The following is a 27,298-nucleotide window of genomic DNA, read 5'->3' as shown; positions in this document are numbered from 1 at the left end:
TACCATAAACCAAAGTTACATACAAGTATCCTAATTGTAATTTCACACAAAACCTAGTACAAACAGTTTGAATGAAAGAATTGCCATGATAACTAAATGCATTTCAATATTTTGACACAAAGGATATCGGACAACGCGTTTGGTTTACCGAATTGTTATAGCAAGATAATGTAAGTACAAGGGTGGGTAAGGGTTAAGAGGGTTTGCATAATGCAGGAGAAGAAAATAAAAGTTCGATCAGTCTGAGTAATATGCTTAATATCGCGATTCGCCCCAACTCGTTTTCTGCTTGCATTTTGTTGTATGCAAGTTATGCGGTACCCATTTGTGAATCGAGGTTATTACGGGATATAGTCACAAATCAACAGATTCTGACTTATACAGGCTGGCAGTTTGCAACCTGGTATATTATGACAAACAGGCAAAATAATCGTACGGCGTTTTTGTTAACGCTTGTACTTATGTAAGTCATTTATGAAGCAATAAAGGTGGGTTAATATAAAACGTAGCTAAAAGTGTTTAGCGTAAGAAAAGATTAAAAGAATGCTTTGTAGGTAGACAATGGGGTGAAAGTGACCGTTGATAAGTATTTGGCTTAGTTAGCCTGTGTCCGTGCAAATAAAATAAAATAAAAAATCATCTACCACAAAACATGATATGGAAAAATAAGTATAGATAGAAGTCGACATGGGGATAAGGAATACATTAACTTTTAATTCAAATTGAATTTCTCGAGTATGATTATGATGCGTGGTTTACGCAGAACAAATAAGATATAACTACAGTATGAATTTATATGCGCGTTGTCCTTGGGGACATAAATTTATCAGGTAAAATCAGAGTAAGAAACGTATTTAATATTTTTGTTATTAATAATCATGATATATGTGCGCTAGCTAATATCTAATAACACCAATAACATGCTACGATTTATTCAGAAATGAGTAATGTACTTTACCGGCTAAAAATTAATCGGATGCAGAATCAAATGTAGAAGTGTCCACAACAGATTGATAACTTCGTTCTTCTTGATGATTTTTCTTCCATTTTTCTTTTAAGCGATGCTTGACGCTGGTCTGTGTTGGTTGCTGGATTTGGCTAGTGTTGGCTAGCGTCGTCATCATCGTAATCCATAATGCCAGTAGCATGATAGTCATTGTTCGTTAGCGAGATTTCTTTCAACTGGTTACTTCGAGAATTTTTGAAATGTCTGCCGCAATTTTCTCGCTAACAGACGGTTGAATGCAATTTTGTCTCTCGATCCTAATCTGACTCCAATTTGCACCTTTTATAATCGAATCTTTCAGAAGTGCATGTGTTCTTCTTCGTTTGCAGAAGAAAGACGGGGTTACCATTTATGGGATTGGGTGGTGTGGTAATGGTTTTGGGATGGCCTAAGCCAAACCCAGTCTTTCAGTTTTATTGTCTGACTCCTATGATTGTCTTTGACTCCGTTGCGTTTGCTCTCTCTATTCTGCTTCTTAAATCAACACCAACTTCATAAAGTTTAGTTGTTATATTGTCCGAATAAGTTGTATCGAATTAGCAATATTTACACCATGATCCCACTTTCATAGTAATTCAGTAATAACTTCAATTTAGCAGAACAAGGGAAATAACTCAGAGAAGAGAGAATTTCCAAGAGAGCGATTTTAAACAAAACATTTCTTTTTATACTAAAGTATTGACCAATCAGCTTTTAGCCAATCAGCCCATAATCACGTGTCAGTTCCAATTTAAGCCTTTTTCTCACAAAGCATTCAAACCGCTTTACACCAGTACAAAAAAACCACTTGACACACTTACTATATCACATATTGGTTTGAAACTACGCTTGTGATTAAAGATACTAGAACAATACCTGCTACCATAAACCACGTGTCGCATATTACACCACGAAAACAAGGTACTTGAAACACTTCAAACTTTACGCCGTAAAACAACGCTACTTGAAATACTGCAACTACCGTCAGCACGCTACAAGCTTTGCACATTATTATCTGCCTGGAGAAAAATCAAACTTTATGCAATGCCAATATATATAATTATTGCAATTATGAAATTGTCCGAACGCCACAAAACACTCAAGCGGCCAGCGCAATCATTCATAAATCGCATGTGGCCCTTTAGCGAAAAAAGTTGGACACCCCTGCACTAAAATGTACTTTTTGCATAGCCATTCTCCTAACGGTTCGGCCGTTAGGAGTCTTAGGGCCTAACTCTAACCTAATCTCCTACAGTTAGTAACAGGCTGCTTCAACTACGTATATACGGTGAACTAAGCCGTTCTGTATTTCGTAGCTACTCAGGCTCAAGAGATTTTAACGAAACCGACATATATATTTTAGACTGCCAAAATAATTTTTGCGATTCATCTATTTTTATTTTTAAAATAACAAAATTTTTTTATCACTCCAAAAATAGTTTTGCTTTTTTAAAAATATTTTTACTAATCCTAACGCATTTCTTACATCCAACATATTTTTCATTAAAATATTTGCAGCATTTTTGCCAAAAAAAATTGGTCGTTGAAAATATTTTGATTGCACTAAAAACCGCTACAAATAACATTTTGTAACATCCCAAAATATATTTTCACATCGCCAAATATTTTACGGCTTTGCCAAATGTATTTCGATCTCTCAAAATTTAATTGCAAAGGACTTGGGTTATAGCTTCTTATCATTATGGTGACGTATGAGATACTTCGGCAGAGTAGGTGTACACTGTGATAGGCTAGGTCATAGGTAAACTAGAAAGGTAATGTAGTATAGGCTACCCGGTGTAGCCTCGGCTTGTATTTTTTGTTACGATACATCAGTAGCCCATATGATTTTTAACGTTTTATTTGATTCAATAATTTTTATAGGCTAACTTAGCTTGTGGATAGAATAGGCCAAACGTCACAGAGAAGTTTACATCGCACACCGGTCTGCCAGCAGGTTGGGAAGGTTTTTTTTTCGGTAAGAAATTGTGTGCGTGAAAGATCTGTGACGGTCAGTGAGACACAAGTAACCCACACCTAAATTTATTTGTTTTTAAAAGATAAAATTGGTCTTGTATCTTTAATTTTTACTTTTGTGTGACCTTCCGTGTTCTTAATTGCGTTCGTTTTCATCAGTGAGTTCCATGTGCACGTGTTACAGAGAAGGTCGCTTTATAGTTTCTGATTTGCCGGACGTTGAAGTTACATTTTTAGTTGGTGTGAATTAAGTAGTCATCATGGTTTTATACTAAGCCTGGCAAATCTGAAAACACGTTTTCATGACATGGGTCTTTATAGAAGAGGTGGATGGTGTTATTATCGCTACTCTCGGGATATTATTGATGGATCTAAGTCGATAAGACGTTCGGCAGAATCTCTTGTATTTTAGAAAGCCATGGACATGAACGTAATACTTCACACACAAATCACAATGCACAACCAAGAAAGCACGTGGCGGTAGCATGGCCAACATAGAAATCTTAACAAGTACTTCATAGTTCATACCTATCAACAGATGGAAAAAATGTTGACATCTTTTTGTGTGCTGAGGAGCGCATCGTACAGATGGTACAAGGTCCTTCATATTGTGAAGGATACAGACTTGTGCGGCATAACCTTACAAAAGGAAGGCCTTACACTACCGTGGTTGTTTGTAGCAGATGCATCGGAACTTGATACCCTAGGAAGTTGTTCCTGATGGCTGTGAACTACGCAGACAACGTGGCTTGAACCGTAGAGAATAGAACAATGTTGGGCCACATTATGCTTGGCATGTAAATGGATATGACAAGTGGAAGCTGTTAATATCGCTACTCTCATGATATTATTGATTGATCTAAGTCGATAAGACGTTCGGCAGAATCTCTTGTATTTTAGAAAGCCATGAACATGAACGCAATACTCCACAATTGAATCACAATGCACAACCAAGAAAGCACATGTCGGCAGCATGGCCAACATAGAAATCTTAACAAGTACTTTATACCTATCAACAGAAGCCATTCGGATTCCGCATATCTGAGCACCATATGGATTCAGCCATAAGGCATCACGATTTAATGTCACTTCGTCAAATAAGTGCCCCCACACTATTGCCGCTATGTTTGTCAAAGATGCAAATACTCATTGTTACATGTCATCAACAAAAAACAGCACATTGAAAGTTGGTGTTTAACACTTTACAGAAATCGAACAAGCTGGTGACGAAACTTTTTCTGTAATCTTGAATTCAAGAGGTGAAGTCGACTTTTCGTTATTGAATGATAACTTTGTAATGGAGCATTGGAATATATAACCGTACGAAAAGTTACGAAGAAATATGCATGTAAATGCATTAAATACATTGTCGCAAAGGTATGGGGGGGTTCCGGTTTGATAAAAAAAGCAGTTCCACCCCATAAATTACATGATGTTTGTGATGAAGTGTTACTGAACGAAAGTAATATTTACGAAAAAACGAATACGAGCAATACAGTATTTCGATTTACGAATTGAATTGGTCCGTGAAATAATGATTACCTATCAGGATGCACTTATCCTGTGTAAGGTTTTAATGCAAAATGCACTGGATTAATTTATGTGGTTGCATTCAATCGTGATTTGAGAAGATACGAGGAAGGGTAAACTAAAGGTTTTGTCTTGGAAGGAAATATCGTTTCCATGTTTCCAAATCTGTTGTTTGGCGATGGTAAGCATGTATCTAATATTCGGTTCGCTCCAGGTTCGAATGACATTTTCAAACCAATTGCTTCTTAATTTCTTGAAGTATATTGCCCAAGTAACACTTTGTTAACTAAAAAATATTTATCGAAAGTGGGTATTTCTTAGTTTAGGACTTCTGCATTTAAAAATGGACATCGCCTACTACAAACACGTTAAAATAACTCTTAGATAAATTACTGCACTAAAAAGTGGTTACAATCGAAAAATGTTCGATTTCGGTTCGTGTTTTGCAATCAGTTTCAAAACAATCGAGTACATGTTGAAGATTATGTGCGGAAGAAACCAGAAGAACCATGTCATCTGCAAACAGCAAATGACTGATCATACTGCTTCCAACCATGACACAGTTTTTCCAAGGCTATGCCTATATATCCGGTTCATTTAAACTAAGGTGATCCAACTTAAATCAACCGAGGGTCAGTTTATTTGCATGGGCCATATTAAATTGATTATGTGGTGCTTAAGACGTAAATGTGAAGCTTTCTACTTAACAAATGAAATTTACGGTTGGAGGTTTATCCAATCCATTTTTTAGCAGGATTGAGGCAAATCTAATGCATTTCCAATCTTTGGCGTTTCCGCGACAAACGACTTTTATTGAAAAACACGGTTAACTAAATCCCGTCAAAGTCTTATTCCAATAAGTAATCGTTTTGACGTTATTTCTTCGATTGAAGTAATACCGGCGTCAAAAAATAAAAGAACTAGATCGATTTCAATTTAAATTATTTCCTTATTTTTCAGCTATGCAATTTTTATCAAAAACTAAATTGATCTAACTTTGAACTACAATAAAATCACACCAGATGTCAACCTACCATATATAGCATTGAACTTTCACGATATTAACAGTCCAGTTACATCGACATAATTTGAGTGTAATAAACACCTGCTTCAGCTACATAAGCTCTAATCAACGTTGTTTAAAAACACAAGAAATCCATCGACAATTTAATTTATTCTAACTCAAGTTTCTTGTCAACACAGAGTGAAAAATTAGTCATTACAACACAGAATAATTGATAAATGCGTGACATTTTCAATCTGGCCATTACGAAAGCAATATATAAACAAACGAGTTGAATAGCATCATATCCTGTGTCTTATCACCAAATCATGCAAATAAAAACTTTTGGAAACGCAGAAAAGCGTCAATTAGAACGCGTACGTGAAACCAGAACAATAAAAAATAATGCTTTATTTTTTACAAAAACATATCCAACTTTATTCTATTCCAACTGGAAACAAAATGAAGCAACTGATCTCAGACATAAATTTAAATAAGTTATTATTTACCCACGTCGAAATTTTTGTTCAAAACATTTAGGTGTGTAGCCTAAGACTTTAAAGCAACCAAGCGGGGAATTAACGTTTAAGCACACATCACCTTAGAAGCGAATTAACTAGAAAATTAAACAGAAACAATTACTTCTGTGCGGGCACCAATGGCACACTTATCTGCTGCAGGGTCGGACGCGATTCTTTCAACATCAATATTATCATCATACATTTCTGGCATGTAATAATTATCCCTGTTTGGCTTCTGAAACAGAAAGAGCAATGTAGCAAATAATCGTGTAATTATAACAACAGAAAATTTTATTAAGTCATAAAACATGCAGAACTACTTACTTGCATGTCTGAGCACGAAACAAACCTCACATTTGACATAACTCTATCTTGGAGAATTATCTTCTTCATCAACAAACTGCAAAATTCAAGATTGTGCATATGAAATACTCAAATTTGTTATTAATAAAGGACTACTGTCATTCAACACTACTTACCAGTTCTCATCGGAAATGACATAAAACATTTTCTTGGTCTTAAATCCATTAAACGCCGACCCAGCAGCCACCGTATAAGCGCCCATATCTTGAAACAAAAATTAAGCAGGAGTTAGCATTAGCTTCTGCTGAAACAAGTTCTCATATATATGGTGTGTAACAAGGAAAATGCCAAAAAAATCATCTTTTACTGAAAGTCAAGTAAATGCCAAAGCATAGTGGTTGATGAGACTGACTTATACCACATACCCCAGCCATTTTAAATCTTATATTAAACTAGAAAGCAACTTTGAAGCAAGTATAAGCAATAGTAGAATCACACCATTGGCGAACAACTAAACAGACTGATTGGTCGTCAGGAATGTTTTTTGCTAGTACAAAATTAGTAACTGCAGCAGTTTTCACTCGGAAAACGAAACCGTGATCTGATCTGATCTGTCCCAGTTACAGGAATTTGTCATATTTGTTTACCGAATGCTAATCTACAAGGCTATTGTATTTTGTTAAATGTAACCTGTAAAGGGATTAAAATGAGGCAACAAAATCAAAAAGGAACGTTCTAATTTTGCTAATTAGTATACATTGACATAGGATTTTAACTCTTTGTAAAGGGTCGTAAATCAAGTGGTGCATGGAACGGTTTGATTAATGTTGTGTGAATGTTCTAAATACGAGTCCAGTGAAGCATGGTGTTTGCATACGTCCAATGCAAATCGAATACCGGCCGCCAGCCAGTGCAACCTAAATATGTTGACCATACAAAATTTTTCAAACTCCTAAATTTAAAAGCATGTAATTATGTTTATCTGTGAATCACATTAGCGTCTGACAAAAAGTGTATAAGCCAACCAAAGCAACAGACATCTTAGTTTCTCTTAGTTGTGTAAATGCTCTTAGTTCTCTTAGTCCTCCAGTGGTATTTAGAGAGGTCTGTTCATATCTACAGCTAATAAAAACAAGTCGTTGGTGTGTGTGTGTGTGTGTTATCTTAATTATTTTGAAAATCCCGGGATTGCCTAGCACATCCTGTTTCCAAAACTCTGAATTTCGAACAAATTAAAACATTATTGGGCATATTTCCGCTATCCATATAAACATTTGAACCATATGGATAAAAAAAACATTATTGGGCATATATTGGGATAAAAAAATAACACTTGCATAGCACAAATAGATTACTTCAGATTTTTTCACATGAGGTCTATGCTGAAAAAGCAAAACCACTTCTGATAAGTAAATGATACAGTACAGTGTACAGTATTTCAAATTTAAAAGCTAACTGCATAACAACCAGATGTTTCACAAATATAACATTTGAAAAATTATCACAATTCAATGTGTTTTTTTTCTAACCATGCCAGATAATCCAGTCTCCAGTGTCAATTTCAGGAAGAAGAATATGTTTCGTAATCTGGTCTAAACCATCGCATGTTGGCCCCCAAATGCTGGATGAAAACTTTAGGGTGTCATAGTGAAATTTCTGTAATAAAAAATAAATTGTTAAATTCTTGATACCACATTTTAAAGCATCATCCATTACAGTAAAACTCAAAATAGGAAATTGAATAACAGGTACCATATATATAATACATAGCTGTAAAAGTATTTGCAAACGGCATGTGCAAGATATTTACCTTCAAAAGTGTTGGAGTCACTTTGGCATGATCATAGAAAAGGCAGTTAAAAGATCCGTATAATCCATCATTAACGTAATACATGTAAGCTGGTTCGTCACACTTCTGCGGAATGACGGCATTTAACACCGCATCTGAATGTAATAGTTAGAAATGTAATGAATATATTGATTTGTACAAATTGTTTCTGTTGAATATTTACGATAACTCACCAACATTCATGATTTATTAAATTATTACTCAAAACACATTTAAAACCAACAAACAATGATCCTTGTCAACAAATAATGTCTTCACAAACTTTTAAATTTCAGTTCAAAGGTTGCCTAAAAACAATTATTCAGAACGTGTGAGCATGAATATTGAGCATCATGACACGAATAAATCCTGAATCGATTTGTATCAGCATACATTAAATTGAAATTTATTTACAAAGACCAGTACTTTTCTTTATTTGTGCCACAAAAAGATAAGTAATTAATATTTTCATTTAAATAAAGAAGCTATAGTATACATGACTTTACTTGGTGAATGGTCGTACGTAGAGCAAAGATTTTATTACATTCTTATCTTCGCCAGCAAATTGTTTCACTTTATTGTCAAATCCGAAAACTTTGCATGCAATCATGTATTTTGGTAAACATGAGATAATATTCATGTTCGCTCAAATCTCAGAACAACGGGCTATTCAGCAAATCTATTTGTGTTCAGGTTCCTAGTGCCCCAACAACATAATGCTGTTGTTAAATGAAACATAATATTATTTGCAAAATACTAGCATGTTAAATTTATGAAATATTTGAGAAACATACAGGAAAGTGTGTTAAAAACAAATTCTTGAATAGCACTTTCCATAATCAACAACATCCCGCAATGACACAATCTAATATTCCATGTGAAGACATGCCCAAATGAATAAATATTATTAAGTACCAGTAACCTTTGAAGAACCCAATTGTACATAAACACAATCATTAGCAAAAAAATCCATTAAAAACAATATGCTTTTACCTATAAAATCAAAGACAAAATATCAACCACAAGTTATACTATTTTCCAAAACTGACAATGATGGGAGTGGCAACCGTAATCAATTTCAACAGCTTTGCTGTGATACTGTCCAACCAGAATTGTGTTCATGTGTGACTTGTAAGTCGGTCAGGTTCATGCTACATATTAAATTTGAGACATAATTCTATGAGATTTTGGCTATTAGTGACGATGTCCCATTATGTAAATGTTGTCGACTCAGGATTATGTTGCGGATTTCATTTACTTAGGAGATATAGAAATTTGCTTCAAGTCATTTCAGGATTAAAAATTTTTGGCATTTACATTAGCACCTTGTCCATAGGAGATAGATAAAAGCTGGTTGCCTTTCTGTAATGTTTTCATTGCGAGTCCCATTTATTAGTTTAAATTTATATATATACACAACGCTGGACATTGAAGGTCCAACAAAGCTTCTTAACATGGAGAGGGTAATTTTGAATAACTTACAAGTGCCAAAAAGCTTAATTACACTGTCAAATCAGTAACTAAAATGTTGTTATATAATTATAATATTATATTATAAATTATACTATACCAACTTCTGTGCCCACCAAAAATATTCGTATAAAATCAGATTGATGCTCAATGTCAGTCATATCAATTGTTTTATGTTGACAAACATCACAATAGATGAAACCTCACAGATACGTAACAATTACTTCTTTGTTAAAAATTAACAAAACAGGATAAAATCACCATGAGTTGTGACATATTTTGTCAAATGCTACTGCAAGACTAGAATATATAGCATGAGCCCTTATTAAAAAAAGGATATTAAATGTTATACATAAACGTTCATTAGTTTATAAAATAAAACAAACCTTCTGAAAAAAGGTTTCTTAATCTTTAATAAGACTGCACAAACTGACGCAGATTAGACAAGGGAAAATTACCGTAGGCTCCGCTGAGTGATCACAATAACAAAAGCTGTTACAGGACAGTTTAACCACACCAGGATCGATACAGTTAAGCACAAAATGACAAATAACATCGAATCAAACAAATTTTTTTATTAACATTAAACAGTCAATGCCAGGTGGACTGAGAATACACAATTGTCAATTTCAAGTTGCATAAATGGCTTGAAAAATTTGATAAGTTGTCATAATAGATACCGAAGACTGGTCATAATAAACTGAGAATTTCATATGGCAAAACTTGGGACCGCACCAAAATGGTCATATAATAAAGCTGCTAAAGCGGGTGGTCATGTTAAGTGGATTCTACTGTGCTGAGTGAATGAAAGTTTTTGTTTGTGATCTACTTACAAACATACACCGCTATATATAGCCTATACCTGTAAGTATGAAATCACACAAATGTACCAGTAATCATTTTACAGTACATATATACACACATGACACAACCATATCTTCTTGTAGCTATACGTAAGTTGTTGTTCAAACTAGCTTAACATAGCCCATCCCTTTTAACCACTGCTATATAAAAAATGTGCTACAGGTTCATGGAGTTTTGAATGACTGATTGTTGTTTAAAGCACATTTAAAGGTAGCAAACTGTAATTTATTTTAACGACTTGCACAATGATATTTGTGTATTATATGATGGCTGCGACTGGCAAGAATAGTCACGCGGTCAATGTCATCTATTCTAATTATGCTCTCGAAATCTTAACGAAAGTAATTCATAGCAATAATGCATTATGTATAAACATAACATTAAACAAAACTCTTTTCAAATTCGTTGCAAAATGATTGAAACAATCTTCTGTAGATATTTTGGAATCTAAAAGTATGAACTTTGGCATATACATAAGGCTCATAATGAAGTCACCTCCATCAGCAAGATTTTCATCTGTAGGAAGATCTCTTGCAACATCTCTCTTTGCAATGACATTTGTAGCAAGAGTAAATGCTGAAGCAGCATAGTACCGACCAGGCTCAGCAATCACACGAACGTGCTGGTTCTCTTCTTGAGGAAACAAGACGTCTAATTGGTGGTTAACCACAGCAGCAATCTGTTGAAAAGGTTTTTAATTTAATTAATTTAATTTAAACTTTTTCATAGTAAACATACCAATAACAAGAATCAGTAAATCAATCTGAATAACTAGATACTGATCAACTTTTGAAACAGCCCCATGAGGGTTTTTTGAAATACAGTAGTTATAATATATTAAACCAATCAAGCCCTTTGGTCACTTTCCTATCAAGAATCTGCCTTAAAAAAGGCAAGATTCACATACCTTTTCAAAGGTTAGGTCAACATCTTCAGTTCCTGGAAATCCGCCACCAATATCTAGTAAAGTAAATTGATGGCCAAGTTTTGCAGCATAATCGAATAGAGTCTGAGCATTTTGCAAAGCTTTCATATATGCATTTACATCTTGGCAGCCACTTCCAACGTGGAAGCTATAATCAAACCAAGAATTTAGTAACCAAAAACACAAAATGAAAGCATGTGTTTAAAACAGACTTTACCAAAAGAATAATTAATTAGTACTGAAGCAAGAAAATATTTCAATACTGAATCTAATGTTATACCTAATTCCTACAACATTTAAACCCATTTTGAATGCAGTATCAATTAGTTGTGGGCATGAATCAGGATGAGCACCATACTTCATACTGAAGCGACAAACTGAGTTTGAATCATCAGTTTGAATTCGCAGTACCAAACTGAAATGACATCACAACAGACATAAACAAGCTGAATATTGTTATCATTTACATTATAGCAAAATTTGTAGATATGGGCAGTATTTATAAACAAGCAATGGAAAAAATATTACAATAAAGATTACATAAAATATGTAGAATACTTTATAGGTATGTGCAAAAATTAAAACTGCCAAAAGAATAAGACAAAACCATTAATACTAGTGTCAAACTGGAATAGATTTTACTGTATTTCTACAAAGTGTGTTTCATGATTAGTTACAACCAGTTACATTTGCAACAGACTTATCTTTTTATTGCTAGTTTGTTTAAAAATAAAACTGCATGCCATTATTGCTGTTATAAGTTTTTTTTTAAGTATGTTACTTGAAGAGTTTTACAAAACAATGTCTTACTCAGCATTTGGATAAATTTTCTTCATTTTCACCAACTCATTCTCATTGTCAAAAACAATGAGTTTGACTTTATTGTCTCGTGCATAGCGAATGTGAGAGGCTTGCTTGCATGGGTTAGCAAAAATGATTTGATCAGGTGTAGCACCGAGGTCAAGCATTTGTTGAATTTCAGTCTAGGTAAATGCAGGAAATACATCATTTTCAAAATTATGGTCAAATAGCAGTAATACGTTGTTAATTAAAAAACATGCAGAAGAAATTGTAGATCTATTATCTGTACTGTAGTAGATAACTAAATGGAATGTACAGTATATATAGATTTGTAATTTAATTGAATGATTAGTACTTAGTGACACGACTTAGTTTCAAGTGAATTAGTAGATACTTTTTATATAACATGCACAAATTGCACATGGCACTGGAATATAACCATCTCAATAAACAATATATAGGGATACTTAAACATGGGATATTTTAATCTAATAAGCAAAGTTAAATTACAATTATACAGTATACAACAATTACAAGTTGATTTGTTGTACATTTACAGTAATAGTTCATAATAATCCAAGAGTTTACAACAGATTTTTTTGCTCTATTGAGTACAAAATCTGTGAGGAGTTATTTCAATTAATGGTGTTCAAATCAAAAAGTATCTCTTGGGAAGCCCTAACAACCACTGGGGGGTTTAATGACGTTATGCCATCCTATTTTAAGCAAAATTTAGTTCATACACTGTACCTTACTGCAGTAACGCCATATTGCTCCGCATCAGTACCGTCTTCATTCGTATTACGAGTAAATACAACTATTATTTTAGGGATGGGCCGATACGAACCCGAATAGATTCGCCGAATATCGCCTTTATGGAAGATTCGGGCGAACACGAATACCAACAATGGCGAATCCGAATACAATATTACTTATAAATTGACTGACTTTTGTTAAAAATGATGATCTAGTTTACCGACAAAGCTAAACTAGGGTCAATAGTACTTACAATGAAGGTCAAGTTTTCTTACGATTTTGCTTTTTCAATCGTTTTTAAACACTATTTTTCGAAACAAAGCGATTTGTTTAACGATTACCGTATTTTACGGACCATAAAGCGCACCCGATTATAAGGCGCACTGTCAATAAATTGCTTTGATTAGTTTTTTGTTCATACATAAGGCGCACGATCAATTTATAAGGAAAAAAAAAAGGATTTAAATTGCGCCTTACGCACCGCACCGCGCACCTTGTTACATAATAAATGTAAGCAAGTCACAATAGTATAATGAGCAAACGAAAAAATGAGCCTAGTGAATATCACAGTTGCTAGTTGTTTTTACCGTAATTTATTGTGTAAGACGGTGGTTTATTTATATAATAATAGTATCGGTACTGGTTTTGAGTGTAGGCAATAAAGCACTACTTGATCCATACATTAGGCGCACCGGCTTATAAGGCGCACGATCAATTTATGAGGAAAAAAAAGGATTTAAATTGCGCCTTATGGTCCGTAAAATACGGTACATCATTTTACAAGCAAGACTTGACAGCTTTCGAATAGATTCGAGATTCGTTTGTGTCGACCTTCATGATATTCGGGTTAGCACGAACCCGAATAATATTTCTCGTGGCACATCCCTAATATTTACCGACGCGATAAAACTTATTGCAAGCTCTTAGACCATAACGGCATTGCCATAAAAAATATCAAAGAGAATACAGGCATATCCTTAAAGCCACGCTAATCTACCTTGCTAGCACAATCAAAACCAGTTCCAAAGGCAAGAAGCATTTTCAACATAGTCGGGTCCGGATTGCATTTGATGGCATAATGTGGATGAATGCGTGGAAATTCATGAAGCCAACGGTTATGTTTGTTAACAACATCTCCAAGATCACAGATGAAAAATGCATCATCGCAATTCTACAAAAACGTACAATTTTTTAAAATTAGTTTATCAAAATTTACTAATTATGATAACTATATATATATATATATTATATATACTGTGTATAATTACATTTTCTTCAAATGAAATCCTACTTTTCAATCAGCACTGACGTTTTAATATAAAAAAACACCGTTGCAGCTATCATAGAAATAGAATTATTTTATGCAGGGCCGGCCTATTTATTGAAAAGAATCATTTACAACGTACCTCATTAGAAGAGTTTTCAAGAGTTTTATTCTTAATAATTGAGTGTGTGTCAACATAAGGAAAAAGTTCCACCGAGGTAATTGCACCAGAAGCTAAAACTTGCTTCATTTTGTTTGCAGTAATTTGAGGAATAGAAAAAGTGGGTATGTTGAAATTAAAACTGGGGTCAGCAAAAGTTTATGAATGCAAACTGAAATAAAAAAGCATAAATGCAATTAGATATTTTGCAGTCCAACCAAAAGCCATGTAGCCTAGTATATATACAAATACTCTGTCAAAAATATAAGTACTGCAAAGTAATAATTGAATCAAACATTATAATTTCAAACATTCTTACATAAGGCAAAAAAGACACAGGGTATAAAAAAACTTTTCTCCCAAGGGTGCTAGCTAGGGTCCCACGGTGGATCAAAGTTGAAGTCTAGGTTTTCGCGGTAGAGGCAGAGACCCTCTTCTTTAGAGAGGTATTTTGTCTTGACAAAAGACTAAAACAAAACATAAGTATATAATTAAATACTAAAGGAAAATATTGTTAATAAATTCAAATTCTATTGTAAAATTTATTTAATCTGACTATAGTATACAGACAGGCTTATAGCCCATACCAAGTTACATCAAAACATGCTTTATATTGCATTTTTCCATAACAAGGTATAACCACACAGCATAGTATAAAAAAATTACCTAATTAATTAAGACTAAATCATGGCAGTTACTAGGCCATCTGACATTTTCCAGAATATAATAATTCAAATCATAACTTACAGAAATAATTGCTGAAGACAATGAGGACTCTGTTTCCTTTATCGACGGAATTTTGTTAGTTATAGTTTCACTTAAACAGAGATAAAAATTTTAGGTTCTTCATTAGTTGCCTAAGCAACCAACACATACAACTATTTTCCGTTTAGTTCGGGAATACAGGACAATACCTACAAAAAATTGAATATTATTATTAACCATCCATATATCTGCACATACCGTAAAACCTCTATTTCACCGCCACCTCTAATAGAACGCCACTTTTAAAGAAGGGTAGAAAAATAGAGCGCCTCCCTCTAATTGAACGCCACCTCTAATAGAACACCACTTTTAGCGGCGGAATTGTATTAGCAGGTCTCTACTGATAATTAATTATACAATTGATTATGTTTTCACAATCTAGCAGTTAAAGCAGCCATTTAAAAGATACCAACCAACATACCGGTAGTAACAATGCAGTATCACGTTACAATAAGCAGCAGTAAAATAGAGCGCCAACCTCTGATTGAACGTCACCTCTAATAGAACGCCACTTTTAAACAAGAGTTGAAAAATAGAGCGCCATGGCGGTGAAATAGAGGTTTTACAGTATCTGTATACTTAGCAATCTTCTTCAATCAAACACTGTTATCAGTTAATCAATTACAGTCTTTATTGAAGTAGCTCTTAAACTGTACATGCTGACAATGACACACTACTGTGCCATTTAAGTTTTGAAAAGCATGCCCAATTATATGCCAAAAATCCTATAAGGATTCCACTGTAGAACCCTCAATGCAATAAGCAATACTACAACTGCCATCTGACCATATTCCTTATTTTGAGAACATAATTTATTGGGTCATTGGGTCTAGTGTGAGTTTGTGCCATAACAATTGCTAAATTGGGGCAAATAATGACCTTAAAGTTGGTTTAACTTCTACACTTCATTTTAATCATGAACGTGTGAAATTAATTATAGTGCACTCTTTCGGTGTATGGTTTTTAACAATGCGGTAAGCAACAAGCAAGCAAAAGAGTGTACATTAAAAATACACTACAAAGTCTTTTAAAACTGAACCTTTGTGCCTTCAGTTTCAAAGTTGAAATGTTCAGTGAAAAAACACATGTTTCATTATTGTGCCAAACACTACATAAGTTTGATTATCACCGATTTAACATATACAGTGTATGGTGTCTCCTGCTTTATATGTTTAAAAATTAATGTCATTTTTAGTTGAAAATTAGCGTCTAGCCTATTACAATTCGCAGTCTATCTTAGTAATTCAATCATGAAAAGTGAGAGTTTGAGTTTCAATTTTTACAAAAAAAATCTTGCAATAAAATAGACTTACTTAACAATGGAAAATGTTGATCTGCTTTGATTCTTTTTCAAATTGTAAGCGTTCTGGCAATTGGAATGAAAACATATCATTCAGGTCATTGCATATTAATTCTTTTACGCGATAAAAACAAAATCTTGAAAATATGTTGCCTAGTTCTTTTATTAGTGGTTTGAGTCTTACTCACTGGACTAGTTTAATGCGAAACCACATTACAAGGTCAGCATAGCATGCGGCATAAAATGCCAAGAGTTTGCATGGATCTGTGGCGCGTTTGAATGTAATAATTCGGTTTGTAGCTACTCCTATTTGTTTTTTTACGCTGTACTTGATATGTCAAACAAAATTTGCATGTGTAATACGCCACAGATTACACACAAACTCTTTTGCAGTTTTAGGCGATAAGTTGATGGTAGCATACATTTCAATTCACAGACTAGGCTAGGCCTAGCCTAATTGCTGTTTACCGTTTTCAGGGTGTTTGTATTTTTTCTACTTTGTTGAATCTGTGAATGCTCGCTTGGTAAAAAAGTATTTACTTCACCTGCTACCGGTTACCAAAGCACCATATATTAGCAAGCGTGGCATCTGCACACCTTGGATTCTTTAACGTGCATGATAAGTTTTTAATTTTTAGGCCGATTTATAATAAACAAAGAAAAGTTGTTTGAGCGCCAAGTTATAAATAAGAATTGAAGTATCAGTGCCTGCCATCACGGCAAAATTTACGTCTTTGCACGCAAGATTTCTCGTTCACAATTACCGTACTTTCCAGTCGGATATATAATGAAACTAAATTCTGTTACCAATCTTACTCTACTTCTGTTCAACAAATGTACAACTATAGGCCTATATAAGTTTAACAATTCAGCGACAAAATCACGATAAAAGCCAGTCAGCAAGAAACGATTCTAGTATACAAGTGCATAACCAGATGACGTTACAATTTGAGTAGCTGGGGTTTAGTATACAAAGGCCATTTTCGTTACGCACTTGCATGCTAGCCCCAAAGAAGCTCTGTTCAAAAGACCTGAAGGTTGACCTGATCAACAGAACCAAAGGGAGCAAAGATTGCGCAATTTATGGCAAGCACAAACATCTTATAACCTTCTTCACAGGTGGGCAGTACCGCGGTACTTTTTCAGTAATGATATCGGTACCGTCGGTACTTTTGAAAAAAAAGTACTACAAGTATGCTTGGCGTTTTATATGGTTATAACAGTTTTTTAACTGGCAAACTTATGGAACCACAAGAACTGGCAAACTAATGGACAAAAGAAGAAACGACGAGAAGAAAGACATAAGAAGAAACAACTTTTAGATTGCATGCCAATGCGCCTGTCTTTCTTAGCAAAGGTTTTGGGCTATTTTATGCACAGTGTCCATGCTTTAAAGTTTAAAACATAATTTAACTATTTAGATAAAAGTTATTGCGCAGTGCAATACATCACATCACATTTAAAGTCTAAGAAATGCGTATGTTTTGTTGTTGTTTATGTAATTGTTTTGCTCTACTTAACCCAACTGCAACCTGCTTAACACCTTGCTTGCAATGTTCCCTCTAAGCTGCGCGCGTGCGCAAATGCGCACTGCTGACACGGTCTCCGCGCAAAGAAAATCTGTGCTGCGCACAAGAAAAAAAATACAACCTGAATTGAAAATAAAATAAACGCATAATAATGGCCACAGTGCGTAGTGCGCACGTCTGATGTTGCTCACAGTGGTCCAAGGGACCGCTCAGAGAGTTAGTGTGTTTGCTCAGACTCGTGAAAAATTAGAGGGAACATTGCAGTTGCTTGTCTTGTAAAAGCTTAAATATACGCTTGTGTTATTATTCTTTTAAAACCTTATGTGTTATAATTGTGGTTTAGCTTATGTGCTGTCATACTTGCGCTTTCATGGAACTTATCTTTTACTTAAAATAATTTAACTTAAAGCAAAATCTTTGAAAACAAAAAAATCAAGATGAAACATCCAAATGTCCTTATGTCGTTTATCAATTAAGTTTTTAAAAGTTATGTTCAGCTTTTGTGAATATAGGAAGGCAGAAATAGAATATTATAAAAGCAAAATTACGTTGCAAATAATCCAGCACATTTTCACCATCGCCAAATTCAGTCTAATTTGCTTTATATCAACTAATTTAGCCTTAAACTTTTTCACCACATCAGTCAGAGGTTTTTTCGCATTTGATTTGAGAGCATGTATCAAAATTGTAATGTTCTGCTTTGAGTGACTCAGGCTTTGAGGCTTTTAACAGCATATTTAATACGAAAATGAAAAGATAACACGCGTGTATAGCAATTTAGCAAATAATCTGGAATGAATACGTACTGGCATGTTAGCACGTTGGCAAGCAAGTTGAGGCATTATGGGTAGAGATTAACCACAATTGGCGCTATTTACAGTTAGCAACAATCTAACAATAAGCTTCTTAATACATCTGTTACAAAAATAATCATAACAAATAGCAAAAATACCAGACGAAAATATCATCTTCGACAGAGGGCAAATGGCGGATTGTGTTTGGTGGTGAAATTATAAACAATCTCCTTGATAACAATGGTGTTGGCGTTAACATTGTGTTAGTAATAGCACTTGCTTTTGGTGTAACTTCTGTAATCGAAAACTAAACACTACCACATTTTCTAATGTGTAGCTTATTATGAAACGGCTTTCGTAGGCAACCTTTAATGTAGCTTATGATTTAAGATTTTTTATTTCTGTAGCCAAACTGAAATTTTGTTTGTGTCTGTGATGCCGATGCTAATTACTTTAAATCATTCTGTTTTGAAGTTTATTTCATTGTTTTGCACGTATAGACTAAGCTACTATTCAAGCTGGCTACGGGCCTGGCAGCTTCTCAAGTAGAAATGACGCGAGGCCAGAAATGCTATGGTGCCGACAAATTCATAAAGCATACTTTATGAATTACTGTTACACTGCATAACGTTAAAGTAAGCCATATAAGATCATTGATATGAGGCAGATATGGCAACGGTGCTATATCTAAGCGTTACAAATACTTTATCAGAAGGATGCGATTTATGCGGATAGAAGACTCAAGTATTGCGGCACTCGTACACAGGCATCTGTGTATCAGCATTGCCTTCCTAGCTAGTAGGCCTAGTTAATAAAATAACACATTACAACCATAATCTCTGAGTAATCTAATATATGATTCAACATAATACCTTGTATTAATTACCACACTCGACTTGAACGACTGACACACCCAATTAGTACATCAGAATAGAGATTGAGCGAGGTCCGAAGAGAGCGAAAAAGACCAAAATAAATAATTTATATCTGAAGGGTTATTACGTAATTACTCGATTTTTACTTCAAATTCATTCCGCGATGATGATTGGTTAATAATCACACTAGACTACTAGAGTAACACAGTACGTTGCGCTGCAGTTCCAACGATAATACCGTTTCAATGAATATACAACTGCATTGAGAAACATTACTCAGTTGGGCACTTTATGGAGCCAGAGCGCAATTGAGATAGCCTAACATTCTGCACTGAAGGAATCTGCGTTCGCCACACAGGCTTCTAGCTAGGGTTACCATGCCTGAAAAGGCTAAATTCCTGACGGTTCCAATGACCACCTTTCGCGACACCAAACAAGCGCTATATGGCATTTTACAATAACTTATGTTTTTACATCTTACCAATCCAAACGCTCATTTTTTCCGCAAGACTGTCACAGAGAGAAAAAAGCATAGAATTGTCACATTTGTTTAGTCCAACAACTTTCTGTTTTATTAATATTAGACCTTTTTCCGCTTAACTAAAATAAGACCAATTTGGCTACATACACTACCTAAAAGCTAGTCACTATAAAGCAAACAGCAAAATTGATTCTACAAAATACACTAATCTTGTCGAATGACTCGAAAAATAAAAAAGCCAATTCGCATAAATACAAAATAATGAAAATTACTATGTCACAAAGCAAAGTTAACTGAAAAATCGCACTATACTAGCGCTAGGTCGAGGCCTTTTACCCGAAAGGCCTAGAAATCCGTAAAAAGTTGAAATTTTCATTTTCACAATTACACGTGTAAATTATTTCAAGTTAAACACAACTTACTAGATGCTAAATTTCCGGACATTAGAGCACTTTTAAAAATTATTTCCAGACACAGATTTCGACACCGAAATTTCGGACGTATGGTAACCCTACTCTAGCACAGTATAGCCTAGCCCTATAGCATATATTCGTTGCTTCATGAAGTGGAATCGAGACAAACTATATATATGGTCTAAGCTGGTTCAAAACTAATAAGCCCAAAACCAAAGTTAATTTCTTTATTATAAGATTTGAAAGAAAAATATACAAAAAAAAATGAAAGGTGGTGCTGAGAAAAAGAACAGACTAAAATAAATTGCGTTTCAGTGTAGGCTATATGCTATGCTATGCAGATCATAGAAAAGAAGTTTTGCGAAAGTTATAGCAGGTTGTCAGGAAATTAGCATCACTTCGAAATTTCGCTTTGCCAGTTCCAAAAAGTCAAGATCATTCTGCAGACAACGTTGCACTTACAATAGAAAGTGAAAATAACCAAAAAGAAAACAACATCCGTAGTTTCCACATACACCCGGTTTTTAAAAAGTTACTTTATTTTAATGAAATTTTGAGAATGCAAAATTTGGATCAGGCCTTTATTCCTATTATTGTTAACATCGCTTTATATTTCTGAATTCTTGTGCTGTTTCAGTTCGCTAATTCGCCCGAGCTTGAACTCACGCATATAATTTTAAACATTCTTATGTGTCCTCTACTCCTCTTATGTCCTGATTAGACTACTTAGTTGCTATATTCACCTGCGGGTATGAAAGCACGGATTCGACCAATGGTCAATCGACCGCGTCCATCTGCATGTTTTTTTCAGTGCTACGGAGAAGGATACGCAGCTTTCTTGGAATCAGCAAACAAGCCAGTGGATTAGCCTAAACTCGATAAAAATGAATGATATCTAGCACGACAACTAAATCAATTATAGTCTAGAAAAATTCACCTAAGTACGCTACGCTTCGATTCCAATGTTATAAGAGGAAAACAAATAAAATCAATACCATAAATACAAAACATGAACGTTTTTGCACAATGTAAACACGGTAATAATTTTAGATCTCTCCAGTCTTTGCTATCAGCTTGTCTGATGTGTGCATTTTCCGAATGGCGTTTTGTCTTTTTTCATGTAGTCTTGCCCAAATTTAAAATAGTTTACCAGGAGCAAACGTATTTAATTCCTTATCCAAGAACATTACAACCTTAGCTCCGCTAGGTATTGAACCTGCATTTTTGCAAGTCCAGCGCTTCAACCGCTCCACCACTTAGCCGAGTGATTTATTAAGGAAACATGAAAGTAGTAACATAACAGGTAATCTTAGAAATAAAAAGAGTAGGAGTAGCAAAAATCTCATCCTCCGTTTTTGTTTGTAAAATTGTTGAAATCGTCTCATAACTAAAATAAGTATTTACCATTTTGTTTGGCATTAATAGACTTCGGCAAATTGAAGTTTTTGTGAGCTTATAATGCTGTTATACAGAGGAGACAGCAAATATTGAATTTGGCGTGCCACCGGCGTTGGTTGATATGCGAGGTTTAAAGTGATCTACACATTTTACCTGAAGGCTTTTATGGCAAAGGTGTGCTCAAAACGTTTGTAAACAACTATGGCTTTGATTGTGTATTTGTAGAACGATATATTGGCTAAGTTTGTATTAATAGTCTAGTACTCTAGTATATACTTAAGATGTTTGTTATGTAGTTATAACTACTATACTGCATGTCCTACAGTGTAGGAGATATACTGTCAAAGGCAACTTGTAAAAAATTATTAGTGGTCATTTCCGGCTTTATGTGTTGGGATTGTAACTATACGATGCACCGTCATACAAATATTGTGAACGATTAAATCACTAAACTGTATGTATAAAGTTTCGTAACTACCCAAAATAGCGTTAGGTAGTATAAGAACATCAATTCTTTTTGTATAGGAGTTGCTCATGTAAACTTTGATCATTGGGACTAATACCTAACAAAAAACATGCTCTATTTTAGTTTTTATCACTGGGCAGAGCAGAGACAAGAAGAACAGGTCCTATGGTTTGTAAAGATAAGTAAAAGCAAAGACGATTTTGACCATGCTGTTAATGTGGATAACTCTCTGTTGTTTTCTTCAAATAACTAAAGCACAAGAAACCTTCCCAGTTACAGAAAATCATATTAAGCGTGAGAGATTTCCTATAAACTTTGACCAGGAAAATGTTTACCACATACGAAGACATCGCCGAGAAGTGTTCAATCTAGCACCGTTTGATGATGAAGACTACGGCTATTCGGGCAGTTCGGAAAGTTACTGTGCCGAACGGCGTGATCCAACAACCAGTCAAAAAGTACTATGTTGTCCCGGTCGAAATGATACTTGCTCTCTACCGTATTACGGCACCTTATGCTATTGCGATGAGTTCTGTGCGATAGTAGACAGTGGAGGGGATTGCTGTCCAGATCACGTAGACGCCTGCAGGGGAGGAGAAGGTAGCGGAAGCGGAGACGGCAGCGGAAGTGGAGAAGGAAGTGAAAACGATGCTGGTTCTACTCCCTTGCCCTCTTATATACAAATACCACCGTTGGAAGCTCGTAAGATGGGAGCCAGTTGTGTTTTGTGTGCTAAGCACTTTGTGTAATCTATAACATCTTGTTACGTATACTCAGACTCAGATATAATAAAACGCGAATAGTCAAGGCTGAATAGCTGGGTTTCACACCTTCAGTCTTGAAGCTCTTAACATAAATATGAAGCCTTACACTTGCAGTAACTGCGCACCAGTCCATTTCCACGGATATGTCAAGCCAAATATTTGCTTTGTGTTTTAGCGTGTTTTTTTGATGACTTCAAATTTCAAGCCGGACAAGTTATCACGATAAACTGCAACCGGTGGTAAGTAAATCAAATCGAGGGTAAGCAAAGCCATTGTTTGTTTTGTTTGTTTATTGTAACTTAAACATATGGAAACGTAATCAATCTAACGATGTTTAGTGTTTGTGAAAAAATGCCTGCAGATTATTATGCTTTCAACTGCTCACAATTGCCATGTATAATGCGACCAAACGTCATTGAAGCGATAAACGAAGGTGAGTGTGTAGAAACGACGCAAAACAATTATTTGTGTGTACATAAAGGGTCTCCATTGTATTACTGTAACTTTAACAACAGTATAGGTACCAAACAATGTTCCCTCTAATTTTTCACGAGTCTGAGCAAACACACTAACTCCCTGAGCGGTCCCTTGGACCACTGTGAGCAACATCAGACGTGCCACGTGCGCACTGTGGCCATAATTATGCGTTTATTTTATTTTCAATTCAGGTTGGATTTTTTTCTTGTGCGCAGCACAGATTTTCTGTGCGCGGAGACCGTGTCAGCAGTGCGCATTTGCGCACGCGCGCAGCTTAGAGGGAACATTGGTACCAAAACAATTTTGTTGATCTCTGTTTTCACATAGGCCTACACAAAGTAGTAGCCTTAACTAAAAAATGCAAACATAAAGTGCGCGCAAACAATGATCGAATAACTTTTTTGAAGTCAAGATGAAAGCACCTTTAACAATGGCAGTGCAAATACTTCCCATTGTTAAACATTCGTATAGTAGTCGATGTACCAAATCTTATAGAGTTCCTATAGCTTTAGCAGATTCTGCAAATTAAGATTGTGAAATGTGGATGACTCGTGGAATAGTTGTAGGCTATACAACAGGCCTGCATAAAATCATTATGATAAGTTTTTCGCTTGACAAAAGAATTACATACCTATTCCTTTTTAGCCTATATTAATCTTCTAATTAAAAAAAAACCTTTGGTAATCATTTGTTTCCATTTTTATTGTATTTTTAGGTGGTTATGGTTGGCAAGCTGCAAACTATAACTTCCTTTCTAGTTTAACCCTTTCTGATGCTTACGCAAAACGTTTGGGTACACTCAAGCCTTCAGAAGTAATAAGGTAACTATAGAGGTCTACAGTAAAAAAAGTAATTTTTAAGAAAACGTTGTATAGTCACAAGTTATCTTACTGGGCGGAGGTATCCAACTTTTTTTATTCTTCGCAACTCAATGAAACATTTGTTGTGTTCTCTCATTCCTTGCTTCCATAAAATGCAGCTTTCGATTAACAAAAGATAAATACTCTGCTGGGACCCAAATAACTACCTTACTAATAACTTACGTAGAAATATGTCAGCTATGAGCAAACTGAACAGATCACCCAATATACCAGAGTCGTTTGATGCACGTCATCAATGGCCTTCCTTGATACTTCAACCACGCGATCAAGGCAACTGTGCAGCTTCCTGGGCGTTTTCTGCAACAGGTTCGGTAAAAGTGTTAATATTTCACTGGGGGAAAATCCTTGAACATGACGATATATTGTCTATTAATAAATAAAATACTTCTTAAATATCTGAGGTGTAATATGTCCAACAGTTTTTGATCTGTTTAGGGGTCGCCTCTGACCGAGTTGCCATACAGTTTGGCAAGAATTTGGTTGAGCTGTCTCCTGAGCATTTGATGTCATGCTATTCAAGAACTCCTTGTCAGGGCGATCACATTGACAAAGCCTGGTGGTGTCTTCGAAAGCACGGGTATAACTAATAATAATTCAGAAAATTCATGTTCTCTTGTTACAATTTTGTTTTAACAAAGAAAACTAATTCAGAAAGACTAGCTTAATTAGGCGTAAGCTTATATACCAGACAGTGAAAAGTGGTCAATATAATAATCAATTTCCCAGGCTAGTCTCATCGCTTTGTTATCCATACGCAATTGGCTTTACCGATGACACACAGCGGTTAAGTTCGTGTCGGTTTCCATATCCTGCTTCAGAAAAATGTCCAACAACAACCGAGGATGTATCATCCCAGAGAATTAAGTTAAGTCCAGCGTACCGAGTAAATTCAGACGAGTCATCTATCATGGAGGAAATTTGGCACAATGGACCTGTCCAAGGTAAATATGATCGAATGGTAATTGTAAGCGCATGTTATTTCTTCCGTCGACTGATAAATTGTCCATTGCTACGTGAACATAGGGGTGATAGTTAAATGTCCAGAATTTTGTAGTTTCATTTTTGCATGTAATCGACTATAGTATCTGGTCTAATTTACCGTATGCCTTAATTGATATTAATATACCTAAACCTATCAAAAATGTTTAGCTATAATGAAAGTTCGGCCGGATTTTTTTGTCTACAAGTCAGGAATTTATTCTTCAACGCTAGTGGAAAACGAAGTTCCATCTGAGTATGAAGACAACAACTACCATTCAGTGAAACTGGTCGGGTGCGTATGTTGCAAAAATTATGTGACACACGAAAACGTTTTTTTTTTTACTCCGTGTGACGAGAAAGTGCCGTTGAACATAATTCTTATACCTTGGCTTATTCTTATATTATAATTATTTAAATATTTATCTTGATAGATGGGGAAGTTATCGCACACCAGCAACAGAGACCAAGTATTGGGTACAAAAAAGCCTATTTTAAATTCTATAGATTACCACAGTCTGAAATATATACTAACTATACCAAAAATATAGATACGGTTCTGCTTGATATAGATCTAGATGTATATTTCTCAATATTCTATCCTACTTAAAGTATCTCAGTTACAATAAAATTTCTGAAGGTGTTTTGACTTTTTATGGCGTCAAATACAGATTGCCCAAAATTCTTGGGGCGAAGAATGGGGCGAAAAAGGATATTTTCGAATCAAGCGAGGAATCAAAGAAAGTGGTATAGAAGACATGATACTCGCAGCTTGGGCTCACTAAGGCCGTCGTTTAAGAATTCTTTTTGCTAACATTTCAGTTTATAACTTAATGGTTAAAAATGTCGAATTTTAAAATGTCTTCACTTGCATTTCCGTCTTTGAGCTTTTTCTTTTACTTGGACTGTTTGCTACTTCCTGATATTCAAAGTAGATTGTAGTCCTTTGTATAACTCATTTACTTTGTCAGTGCATATTTCTTATCATCGGATCTATTTACTTTCTTGTCAATGTGGTGCAACCACAAAGCTGACAATATCAGCTGTGTGGTGTATAAGCTTTGTTCACAAAGTGCAACGTTGCATGTTTTTGTTTGTCGTAATTATTCTTTTTTTGCAAATGTTTGAGTGAACCTGTTTTTTTTTGATATTTTTCGTGATTTGTTCTTTTCGAATACTGTGTTTACTTATTATTTGACATGACTACAATATTTTTATTCAGTAGGCGAGTTCACGTTGTTAAGAATTCTTATCCTTTTTTTAGTTAATGTGGTTGGAAAAGTGCATTCTGATATACCGTTCCGTGACCTGATTGAGGTGCATGACAAGGATATGACCGAGAAAAGCGTGACTTCCTGGTTCCGCTTTCGGTGTTGTCCCGTCTTTTGCATTATTTTGCTGAGAAAATCCCTTCAGGTTAAACTTTTAAATCCAATTTGTTGAGGAGTGACTTACTGCTAACGGATATTGCATACATATGTTTGCGTTGTAATCATAACACATGTCACGATATAGTGACGTTTCAAACCAATGAGCGCGTCTGCACTTTATGGTTGTGAATCATGAATAATTATATACATGCGTGGGGATTACAGCATTAACTCCACTACAGATGACAATATGCAGTTAACTTCAGACGTCATTCAGGTAAAACTAAATCCCTGGCAGCTTGCAAAGCATGGTTAAATATAGCGCCTATATTTGTGGATTAAAAGTAGGAAGCAATTAAACCTAACAAAACAAGTAGAACTTTAATTCGAACCTTCGAAAGCGTCACCAGGATGTTACGT

General features: G+C 35.0%; 2 protein-coding genes and 1 long non-coding RNA gene across 4 annotated transcripts; 1 reads left to right on the top strand and 2 right to left on the bottom strand.

Moving 5' to 3' along the window:
• Nucleotides 1–5,647: 5,647 nt before the first annotated feature.
• Nucleotides 5,648–15,320, bottom strand: LOC143448855 (ornithine decarboxylase-like). Its single transcript, XM_076948772.1, has 13 exons — nt 15,135–15,320; nt 14,707–14,854; nt 14,370–14,559; nt 13,961–14,134; nt 12,217–12,389; nt 11,687–11,821; nt 11,389–11,554; nt 10,977–11,160; nt 8,130–8,263; nt 7,849–7,975; nt 6,496–6,583; nt 6,341–6,416; nt 5,648–6,251 (listed from the first exon to the last, which is right to left on the bottom strand). The coding sequence occupies exons 3-13, from the start codon at nt 14,475–14,477 to the stop codon at nt 6,120–6,122; spliced, it is 1,497 nt and encodes a 498-aa protein (XP_076804887.1). The 5' UTR covers nt 14,478–14,559; nt 14,707–14,854; nt 15,135–15,320; the 3' UTR covers nt 5,648–6,119.
• Nucleotides 15,321–21,757: 6,437 nt separating this feature from the next.
• Nucleotides 21,758–26,730, top strand: LOC143450086 (tubulointerstitial nephritis antigen-like). The gene is made up of 12 exons (XM_076950493.1): nt 21,758–21,847; nt 21,970–22,116; nt 22,532–23,110; nt 23,348–23,411; nt 23,511–23,605; nt 24,365–24,470; nt 24,697–24,836; nt 24,966–25,107; nt 25,257–25,471; nt 25,680–25,803; nt 25,943–25,985; nt 26,180–26,730. Exons 3-12 carry the CDS (start codon nt 22,615–22,617, stop codon nt 26,291–26,293), a joined length of 1,539 nt encoding a protein of 512 aa, XP_076806608.1. The 5' UTR covers nt 21,758–21,847; nt 21,970–22,116; nt 22,532–22,614; the 3' UTR covers nt 26,294–26,730.
• Nucleotides 24,015–25,155, bottom strand: LOC143450089 (uncharacterized). 2 transcript variants are annotated; one of them, XR_013114645.1, is made up of 4 exons: nt 24,916–25,155; nt 24,693–24,827; nt 24,541–24,612; nt 24,015–24,229 (listed from the first exon to the last, which is right to left on the bottom strand). It is a non-coding gene; the product is annotated as an uncharacterized LOC143450089 (long non-coding RNA). The 2 variants fall into 2 exon arrangements; XR_013114644.1 differs by having other exon boundaries at nt 24,541–24,608.
• Nucleotides 26,731–27,298: the final 568 nt, after the last annotated feature.

This window comes from Clavelina lepadiformis, chromosome 3 (genome assembly GCF_947623445.1).
Source record: "Clavelina lepadiformis chromosome 3, kaClaLepa1.1, whole genome shotgun sequence".
Lineage (NCBI taxonomy): Eukaryota > Metazoa > Chordata > Ascidiacea > Aplousobranchia > Clavelinidae > Clavelina > Clavelina lepadiformis.
This window is presented reverse-complemented; position numbering and strand designations above follow the sequence as displayed.

Bases quoted from the DNA above. Each gene is read 5' to 3' on its own strand.
- LOC143448855 (XM_076948772.1), bottom strand. From the start codon at position 14,477: ATGAAGCAAGTTTTAGCTTCTGGTGCAATTACCTCGGTGGAACTTTTT. The intron at 14,135-14,369 runs GTACGTTGTAAA...ACGTTTTTGTAG, and splicing joins TTGAAAACTCTTCTAATGAG to AATTGCGATGATGCATTTTT. The intron at 6,417-6,495 runs GTAAGTAGTGTT...TGAATTTTGCAG, and splicing joins GTCATTTCCGATGAGAACTG to TTTGTTGATGAAGAAGATAA.
- LOC143450086 (XM_076950493.1), top strand. From the start codon at position 22,615: ATGCTGTTAATGTGGATAACTCTCTGTTGTTTTCTTCAAATAACTAAA. The intron at 23,111-23,347 runs GTAAGATGGGAG...TTTGTGTTTTAG, and splicing joins AATACCACCGTTGGAAGCTC to CGTGTTTTTTTGATGACTTC. The intron at 25,804-25,942 runs GTGCGTATGTTG...TTATCTTGATAG, and splicing joins CATTCAGTGAAACTGGTCGG to ATGGGGAAGTTATCGCACAC.